Raw genomic sequence first — 10813 nt, forward strand, 5'->3', positions numbered from 1 at the left:
TTTATAATAGAATAAAATTATATTAATATACTTATCTATATTATATATAAATTATAATTTATTAATATATTTAAATTATTTTTAAGAGAAAAAAAATCATTTAAATTAATTTTTAAAATTTTAATATATATCTTTATTAACAAAAATATTTTTTTTGAAACTAAAAAATAAGAGAGATGTGTTTTGAGATTTTAAAAAGAATAAATTTAAAAATTTTACAATCTCTATTAAATAAAGAGTAAAGATGTAATTTTGATATTATTGGTACATTTTCACTCTGTTTTCATGTATGTAGAAAAAACATTTAAATGTGCCACCATGAGGAACCACGGCAGCAAAATGATGAAACTAGATGAATGAGTCTGGGTTTCTGAGTGTATTCAGGTGTTTCTCGATCTGGGCCAGCCCATGGTCCCAGGTTTGACAGGAAAAAAAAAAAAGAAAACAAAATACAGATCATTGAATACAGCCCATGGTCCCAGGTTTCCAATTTTTCGTATGGGATTTCAGAGCATTGAATACGATCACTTTTTTTCTTTTCCTTTCTATTTTCCCTCCTAAAACCCAAACATGAAGTTGTAAGGACTCTTTCCCCAACACTCCAACAGTCCAACTACATGTACCACACTCCCTCCTAAGAAAGATGCATAGAAATATCTTCAATCTTTGCTTCTTTTTCAGCCAGGTTGTTACATTTCTCAAATCCAATCCTACTGCGTACTCCCTTCTAAAATCATTCTTCGTCTCCCAGCTTCGCTATCCTCATTCCCCCTCTCCGTTCCGAAAATTTTGGTACTAAGTGGGACTGGGTGGACCCTCAAGTCTTAAACACACAGTCCTCCAACCTCAACCCTTTCAACTTCCTTCAACCCACACTTGATCCCTCTACTGTTTCATTTCTACCTTGCACTCCCTCTGAGCGCGTTTGTTTCTCAACCCTTCATCTCCATGATCATAACCATGATTTCTTCTACCTCTATGAGATCATCTTCACCCACTTCGGTCTCAGACTTCCTTTCTCCGATTTCCAACTTCAATGTCGCTCCCACTCAACTTCACCCCGAAGCTTCGAGAATCTCTGTCAATCCTTTCGTCTTGCTCCCAGTGTTGCCGCTTTCTTCTACTTCTTTCAGGTAGTTAAAGATAAGGAAAAGATGAGTTGGGTTTCCATTCGTGCGCATGAAGGACAAACCAAAATCCTTGTTTTCGAACCAGTTCTTCCGAGTTGAAGGTAGAAGGTGAAAACAAGAAGCCAAAGTTTCCACTGTACTGGACTCGGATGATACAGTCTCCCAAACCACCTCAATGTTCAAGCTTGTCTCCTTGGGAGAAAGACTTGGTTGATAAACTCCAAAGATTGAAAGAACCACTCCAATGTGCCTTTTACTTTTCCCTTAACACCAAAATAAGCCCTTTGCGTAAGCGCATTTAAGTATTTCCGGTTCAAACTGTGATTATAACTTTATCTGCTTCGCTACCATATGGTCTAAGTGCTGTTTGTTGCAGATGTCCCTAACTCAAAACAGGTAGTTGAAGTGGCAGGGGGAGTTGAAAAGAGGAAGCAGTTTGTCACATCTACCCCTGAGCAGAGGAAAAATCAACGGGTGTTGGTGGAGAATAGTCCTACTCCTACTCCTCCTCATTTGTGTGGTTTTGAAGGGGACGGAGCAGGGCTTCCCTCCTGCGTCCAGGGTCACGCATTGGATTCCAATGGTCTCATCAGCCACAGCATGGGACACATGGATCTCTGTAGCTTTCTGCAGGGACTATTTCAGCAAGGCATCATGGGTGTTAAGTTATTCGTTGAGAAAATGGAAGTGATTCGGAAACAGGTGTCCGAACTTGAATCTGAGCTGAATGAGGAGAGAAGCGTCAGAAAGAAAGCTGAGGGGAAGGTAGCAGAAATGGAAAAGGAGCTTGCTCGGTGTGAAGGGGAGCCTGCCTCCGCAAGAAGAGATTGTGAAGCACTGATGAAATCCAGCAAGTCTTGACAAGATGGACTCCTACTACCACCACCAGTCAAAGAGATTAGAGGCCTAATGAAAAGCCTTATATCGTTATTTTGTAGAAAGACCATGGTTTTACTTATTTATTTTTGAAAGAAAGAATTGTTCAAAAATGATTTGATGGCAAGTATGGCCTGTCTGAATATGTAATATGTTAGTTGCCACATTCTAGTTGAGACATCTAATGCTGTTACTATGGAGGATTTGTATCATCTGTGGCATCTCGTGCTGGACAATGATGACAAATCGCTCCTAATATGTCGAGTTTTATTCCCTGCTTCGTTTTCAAATTGACATGCTCTGATGCAATTGAAGTTTGTGTCAATATAAGGTCTTGTGTTTTCTTGCAACTTATCACTTCAGATAGATAACATAACATCTCCTGCCCAGTCAAGTTTGCAGTACAATATCTGCACATACAAAACTTGCAAGATTTGGATATGCCTAATCCTTCAGCAAAAAACTTGTGTGAGCCTGTATATACCTTGACTTTGTGCAGTTTTTGTTCCTTCGTTTATCATGTTCTTGGTTAAATCAAGTTCCAAACTTGTCAATTTTTGGTCAACAATTGAGTTTCCAAGCTAAATGGCATTTGCCCAAATCTTAGTACCCATTCGTTTCGAGAGTACATATCATATTGTGCTACTTATCAAAGTCAAGTTTGCTGAGGTAATTGGCAAAATAATTTAAACAAAATGAAATTTTAAATCATCATTAAGGATATAGGCCAACAAGAGAATGTCACGTGATATGACAAATCTTAAGGAACATTAGATGCTCACTGTCACACAAATACACAACAAAATTCTTTGGTACATTCTGAATGTTTATGGTGGAATTTTATAAAATTATCATAGATAATTCAAAGCTTTTGTAAATATTTAAGATAGCTAACTACTAAAGAGGCTATGTAAATATCATGGTGTTAAACTGTTAGGAATTTCTATGATAGTTTATTATACTGCATTTGCATTTGGACATATATTTCTACTTAGTGATATAAATAAGTGACACAATTTGGCTATAAAATTAAAGTCTTAGAGCAACTCCAATGCTAAAAAATAGAGTTCCTCTTCTGACATATGGGGACTCAATTATCATTGGAGTGAAAAGAGAAGGAGGACTCTTCATGGGATCAAGGTTGAGAGTCCCTCTAAGCAGGGACTTGCAACAACCAATAAATAGTTCCTATTTATTAGTTATGATGCAAAATCTGATGTGGAGTCACTTTTTATGACAGGTGAAGGTGAGTCATAAATAGGGACTGAAATGAGCCATAAATAGAGACTGAAATGAGTCATTTACCAGTTACCACATGGCATGATTTTATTGGTTGTTAATAAAAAATATATATTAAATAAAAAATATATTAAATATATATATTAAATACTTATATATCTATTTAATTAATTATTTATATTAATTATTTAATAATTAGTTATATTAAATTATAATTAATATAAATAATTATTTTAAATCAATATCAAATATTATTTATATTGTTATATTAAATCATAATTAATTAAATTTATTTTACATAAAAAATAAATTTAATTTTTATATATTATAAAATAATTTTTAGTTGGATTATTTATTTTTATTTATAAAATTTAAAATACTAATCAAATTTAAGTTATTTATTTTAATATTTTATAATATTAAATTATTTTGAATTTATAAATTTAAATAATATTATTATAAAAAATAATAATTATATTAATTTTAATTATTTTAATTAATTAATTAAGTGAGACCACAATAGGGATTAAAGTTAGTTACTTCTAATGGAGAAGAGAGAGATTCTTTGAGTTTTTATTTATTGGTTATGACGCAAAATTTGATGTGGAGTTACTTTTTATGACAGGTGGACCATAAATAGGGATTGAAATAAGTTCTTTACTGGAGATGGTCTTAGAGCATCTCCAATGGAGAAGCCCAATTACTATTTTAGTAAGAGAAAAAAGGAATTGAACCGTTAGAGGAACTAAAGTGAGTTCCTTCACTTTTTTCAAGAAGAGAGAGAGAAGAGGGAGTCCCGACTCCCATTAACCAATATATAATTGCCAAGTGGCAAGTAAAATAAAAAATAAATAATTATATAAAATATTAATTAATTAAATAATTATATTAATTAATTAAATAATTATATTATATAATTAAATAATAAATAATTTAATAATAATTATAATGACTAATTAAATTAAATATTAATATTTTTATTTAATTAATAATTTCTATTAATTAATTAACTAATAATTAATTAAGTAATTAAGTTATAATTAATTTATTAATAATTATAATAATTAAATAATTAAATTTTTATTTAATTAATACTTTATATTAATTATTTATATCATAATTAATATTAAATATTATTTATATTTATATTATTATATTAATTTAGCCGTTGCAAAACTAGCTGTTGTAAAAATAGTCATTAGAAACTAGCCGTTACTATGTTACCGTTATTGTTAATAAATTAATATTTTGTTACTCTATATATACTACTTAGATATACTTCTATTCTCACATTATCTACTACTCTTCTTTATCTTCTTCCAAGTTTACGAAATCAAAGTTCTGCTACTATTATTTTTCTTCCAAGTTTAATTATATTTTTTTTTGTATTAAGTAATTTTACAAATTAGTGTAATCCCGAATTATTTATTGTGTATTATTGTTATATATGAATTTATTTAATATTAATATCTTTTAATAATGAATTATTTTTAAATTTAAATATTTAAATTACATTATTAAAAAAATTAATTACATTAATTACAAGTATTTTAATTAATTAATTAAGTGGGACCACAACAGGGACTAAAGTTAGTTCCTCCTAATGGAGAAGAGAGAGATGCTTTGAGTTCCTATTTACTGTTTATGACGCAAAAGCTGATGTGGAGTTACTTTTTATGACATGTGGACCATAAATAGAAATTGGGATAAGTTCTCTACTGGATTCAGACTTTGTATCTATGTTTGGAGGTACAGCAACAGTGTTACTTTCTTGATCAATCTTATCTGCTCCTCTGAAGGTAGTTCCATTATGAAATTGTCAAGGGAGACTTGCCCATCTCTATTTGGTTTCAACAACCAGTTTTGGGACCGGCTACTTCTGCCGCCGGTGACGACGAATTCAGAGAAGACGTGCAAGCACGACTGAGTGCGAGACGGTGACGATTGATGACACGAAAGTGACGGAGACCTTGGGTGCGAGACCCAAGGTGAGAGATGGAGAAAACTTGACATTGCAAGAGCTAATGAGCAAAGAGATGAGGAGCTCGAGCTTCCGCTAGAAAGGGAGAAGAAAGAGACGCTAGAGCTAGGACAGTTTTTTTTTTTTTTTTTTGTGAAAACTCAGGTGGTCGACTTCATGTGAAGTTATCTGAGAGCTATTAGATAAAAATTTAATCAAATCAGTCAAATTATCTAATGGCTCTCAGGTATCAACTTCACGTGAAGTCGACCGCACCTAAGTTTCCACTATTTTTTTTCTAGAGACCTAATTATATTTTTAATTTTTTAGAGATTTAAATGTCTGCAAAACAAAAGTTATGGATATATTTATCTTTTTATCAAAAAATTTAAACATAATTCGATTTAAATTGTATAAATTGATTATTGTTGCTATAATAAATTAATTTTGTTCTGATTTATTAAAAAATAAATTATTAACTGATTTAATAAAAATGTCTAATAATATTATAACATATGTAAACGACTAAAAAAAATATCTTTAGTGTTTTTATCAAAATAGTCACCTTATTCAAATAGTATAGTAAAATTGTAATTCTATTAGTTCATTTTTTTTGGGTCAAACATAGTTTCAATCAAACATGCATGGCAACTCAACTTGAAACAAAGAATATATATGTATAAAGTATTAAGCATATTAATAATCGAAAAATAAAAATAAAAGAAAAGAAAACTTGATGCTTATCATTCATCCTGTACTTTAATATATAACCATCATGGCATCAATCCATCAACTTACAAATAAAGAAAAAAGAACGAATAGAATAACTCATGCTGGAATCTAATGACACAAGATCTTCCCTTCTATACATTTAGAAAGTACCAATAATGAAACAAGATTATCATTTTCTTTGAAAAAGGAACCTTATCACTATCAATGTATATATCATCACAATTCCAAAGTCAAATACTTCGTTTACCATTTCACAATATAATATATACTACAAAAATACAAGTGATAAGACTTCTTTTTTAAGTTTGTTGTCAACATGCAAATTATTTTAGTGTGTCGTTTATAAAATAATGTACCTTTACAAATACAACGATAATATATAATAAAAGCATACTCTAAATCGCTAATTATATTTTAGAGAACCGATATTAAATCTATATAAATCATGTGTATAAACAAAATTTACATTTTTATCATATAGGAAGCAAGCTAAGTTCACTAGTCACAACAAATTTTAGACGAGTAATCGTTCATATATCCTTTTAGCAATTATTTAAAAAATATTAATTAAAATAAATAAACAATGTGAAAAAAGAAAACAGTTCTATACACTTTGTAGAGTAATAATATTTCAAAATAAGAATAAAAGATAAATAAGTAATATAAGAAAAAGTTTCTCAATCAAAAATTTCTTTTATAATCAAGTACGTGAAATTATTTGAAAATTTTTAATTATATAGTCAACTAGTTGAAAAATAAGCTAGTTATATATAAAAAAAATTAAAACAACTTTCTATTACTCTAATTTTTCAAATTTTAAAATTAAAAAAAAATTAACTGAGTTGGTTTATATTATATTTAATTTTCTAAAATTTTTTATAATTATTAACACAATTAATATAAAAATAATTATTTTTACTCACATAATATTATATAATTAGATACATTTATAAAATTATTTATACGGAAAATACATTAAAATTAAATTTTTATTTTTATCTGAATACATCCTATTAATAAACACCTAATTGAAATTATTAATGGTTCTTTTTTCTATATACGACGTCACAAAACCGTCGTTTGTTCCTATCCACTCACAAAACGACCTACCGTTTCACTCTTCTCTCTCTCTCTCTTTCTTTGAAGGTCACAACTCACAACTCGGACCAACAAAAGACCAGAATACGACGATTTCATTTTGGGCAAAAAATTGTAGATAAGAATCCCAACACACCGTAGCACCCTCTTCCCTGTAATCCAGGTAAATTCTCTCAGCAACACCTTTTCTTATTCATGCTGCTTCTATATTTGTTGTTCCTTCATCAACAAGACATTCTTTTTTACCATTTGATCACGAAAATTTTCTAAACACTTGAATAGTTTTGATTCCATCCAATACCCAATTCTGCATGCAAAATTATTGTCTTACTGTTTCAAGTTCCAATCTTTATGGATTAATTGAAATGGGTTTTGGTGCTGTTCCTATGTTAATTTTCATTTTTGCTTGATCCTAGCTCATTGTTAGTTCGGCAAATTGGTTCTGGGTTTGAAAATTTGAGCTTTGTGCTTTAAAAATACTAGAGTTGAAGCCCTAGAGTCGCTTAAATTCCATGTAAGTTAGGTTTTGTGTGTGACCCATTGGTCAATGGAGTAAAATTGATGATCTATTTAATCCTAAATTTGTATTGTGATTAGCTACTTGATTTTACATTGTTAGACATATTGAAGCTTTGCAAGTAACTGCATGAATGTGCTTTGTTGTAAAGGGTTTTTGAATTGATGACATGGTATTCGAGATTGAAATCAAATAAGTTTTTAACTCAGGAGTCAGAAAAATTAGATCTTGACCTTTTCCTGCTTGATAGCTTTAGTAGATTATCTTGTTACTAGAAATTGTTGATTTTTTGTGGCCCTCACCAGTAATAGATTTCATTGAGATGTTCCTGTGTCTATTGCTTAAAAATCATAGACCAGAACACTGCAAACGGTTTTAAATGGGAGAAAAAAAAAATCTTGAGAGGGTTGTAAATACAGCTGATTATAACTGAATAAACTGATAAGCGCCACATGACCGAGTTACTTTGAGTTTAGGTTATAATTCTGTGAAACTAAATTTTGTTATCTAGAATGTGTTCAGATGTGGCTAAAATTGATGCTTGAACTGTAATTTGATTATTATGGTTTGTCTCCTCCAAAGTAGAACCAAATAATGTAACCTTTGGTTAATTTACTTCATTTTTCAATCTTATGTATCTGCAGCATCTAATTTGAACCAATGGATGGTACAGCTGCAAGAAAGTCTCAAAAGGCTGACCGAGAAAAAATAAGGAGGGATCGACTCAATGAACAATTTGTAGAACTCGGCAGCATTTTGGGTAGGTACCTCCACCATCTTACTTCTGAAAATAAGAAAAATTGAGTAGACTACCAAAACTTCCATGGCTTCTTGGCATATTCTGTTAATTTGTTGCTATTCTTCCTGACTTTCTAATGATTTACATAGGGACTCCTTCATTAAATAATCTACTAATAGCGAAAGCCTCACATTAGTTTGGATTTTGTTGAAAGCACTCGCAATTATTCACTTGTTCAGAATTCTCCACGTATTTTTTTCTATAAAATACTTTCCTTCTTTGAACCCTGCTTTCTGTATATGAATTAGAAATTTAGTTGTTTTGTTTTACTTTTCTCTCGGTACTGGTTTTCCCATGAAGAACTTTAGTGTACCTGTTGTATGTTTTAGGAACAATGAATTTTGCTTGTGTTTTCAAATTTGTATAATGTTAGTAATACTTTGTAAAGAAATAAGTTGGAATTTATTATTTTCAACTTGACATCACAGAAATTATATGCTGATGAATGGATCAGAATTTGTTGCACGTGGTTTCTTTATAATTTATTCATATGCTAGTCATTTGATGCTAAGAACAGATGAGACGGCACTTCTCTTAAAATCACTATCTAAATTTCAGACCCTGATAGGCCTAAAAATGACAAAGCAACCATTCTTGGTGATACAATTCAATTGCTGAAGGATCTTACTTCTCAAGTTGGTAAACTCAAAGATGAATATGCTGCACTAAATGAAGAATCTCGTGAAGTAATATTTCCTCTTCTAGATTTGATGCATTCATTACCTGAAAACAATAAAGGAATAATTTTATCATATTCAATTTTCAGTTGGCTCAAGAGAAAAACGATCTCAGGGAAGAGAAGGCTTCTCTTAAAACAGATATTGAAAACTTGAATAATCAGTATCAGCAGCGACTGAGGAACATGTTTCCTTGGACTGCAATGGATCATTCAGTTATGATGGCTCCACCATCATACCCATACCCAATGCCAATGGCTGTCCCTCCGGGTTCAATTCCCTTGCAACCATACCCATTCTTTGCTAATCAAAATCCGTCTGTCATCCCTAACCCCTGTTCAACATTTGTTCCTTATTTAGCACCAAATACCCTTGTTGAACAACAATCTGCCCAGTATGTATCTCCACCGTCTCATCCAGGTACTCGGTCCCATTTGTCAAGTAAACATGACACCAGAAACAAACCACCCAGGGATAGGGAGAGCAAAGCAGAAAAAAGTGAGGCTTCAAATGATGTCACCACAAACCTTGAGTTGAAGACTCCTGGATCTTCTGCAGATCAGGTTAGCGTTGTTTTCTCAATATGGTAACTATTAACTAATGGCTGTTATTGAACAAGTACTGTATTCAAGTGGTGTTTTGTGCTTGAATTTCGGGTTTTGCAGGATTTATCGTCAGGAAAAAGGAAATGCAGCAAGCCATTGAGGTCAGAAGGGAGTTCATTAGGTAGGTGTTCATCGTCACATAGTGTTCAGGACAGCTCATCAAGTAGTGTCGATGGTAGCAGAAAGGCTAACGAATGAGAACGGACTTATTTATGCCTCCCTATAATCCCTTTGGAATTTTTCATTGTTCACCTGCTGGAACAACCCTGAGTTGGTTTTTGTTCTCAGCAGGGTGTAATGTAAATGTAAATACTACCTAATTGATGTACCAAGAGAACATATATTACCCAATTCAATGAATCTTAAAGTTTCTCTTGTTGGAGAAAAGAGATTGGCAGGTCTTGTTGCTGTGTTTCTATTTTATTGTTGTTGTATGAGGAAATTTACCACTGGTTAATCCCAATAGCAAGAGAAGGAGACTCCATCTATTTCAAAACGTTTAAGGGAATAATTTATATAATTGTAAAATGGTGGCCTATGGTCATAAAAAGGACCAACTGAACAAGCAAAAGAATGGTGGGTCATAAAGCCAAAGACACACTTGTTCAGGCATCTTGCAAGGGTTGTGAGCTCTTAGTTATACAAGAAATTATGCATATATAATAAGCCTAATTTTGGATGATGTTTAAATGATCATTTATATATATATAATAAGCTAGATCAAGATAGGCCTAAGTATTGGTGGTTGTGCTTTTGTGTTACCCTTTCTAATTCACTATTCAAAATTTCTTGGGAGTATAAAGCCTCAATCTTGAAGGTAACTGAAGAGTCCCTTTTTTGACCTCCAAGTGTGTGATTGTTCTCATCCTTCTCAATCAAGAAACTACTCTTGGAAGATGCAACCATTGTACAAAGCAAAACCCTGTTGGTAGGACACAACAGAAGTTACACTCAAAGAATATATGCCAAATCCAACCATCAGAAGCAAACTAAAAGTCCAATCACCTCTTATATAATAAACCTCAGATTACATGCACTGGTGTGCTTATGAGTGAGTGACAAAAAAGAAAAAAATGGGGTGGTTCTACACAAAGAAGAAAAAGCACAAGAGTGCAGAATGGAAGCAGGAACGCACTGTTTCTTTTTCTCCAACTCTCCATTTGCTCATGCTACTTGCCAT

The 10813-nt window shown here is 31.8% G+C and overlaps 2 protein-coding genes across 3 annotated transcripts; both read left to right on the forward strand.

Moving 5' to 3' along the window:
• Positions 1-606: 606 nt before the first annotated feature.
• On the forward strand, positions 607-2320 carry LOC107629602 (uncharacterized). Its single transcript, XM_016332421.3, has 2 exons — positions 607-1418; positions 1507-2320. Exons 1-2 carry the CDS (start codon positions 1280-1282, stop codon positions 1989-1991), a joined length of 624 nt encoding a protein of 207 aa, XP_016187907.1. The 5' UTR covers positions 607-1279; the 3' UTR covers positions 1992-2320.
• Positions 2321-7025: 4705 nt separating this feature from the next.
• BHLH121 (basic helix-loop-helix (bHLH) DNA-binding superfamily protein) lies at positions 7026-10020 on the forward strand. Of its 2 annotated transcripts, none has more exons than XM_016332420.3 (5): positions 7026-7198; positions 8197-8312; positions 8910-9037; positions 9118-9591; positions 9694-10020. In XM_016332420.3, the coding sequence occupies exons 2-5, from the start codon at positions 8213-8215 to the stop codon at positions 9829-9831; spliced, it is 840 nt and encodes a 279-aa protein (XP_016187906.1). In that variant the 5' UTR covers positions 7026-7198; positions 8197-8212; the 3' UTR covers positions 9832-10020. The 2 variants fall into 2 exon arrangements, with proteins under 2 accessions (XP_016187906.1, XP_020973768.1); XM_021118109.2 differs by having other exon boundaries at positions 7039-7198; positions 8197-8316; positions 8920-9037.
• Positions 10021-10813: the final 793 nt, after the last annotated feature.

The sequence above is a fragment of the Arachis ipaensis genome, chromosome B3 (genome assembly GCF_059453495.1).
Source record: "Arachis ipaensis isolate K30076 ecotype BB chromosome B3, ASM5945349v1, whole genome shotgun sequence".
NCBI lineage: Eukaryota > Viridiplantae > Streptophyta > Magnoliopsida > Fabales > Fabaceae > Arachis > Arachis ipaensis.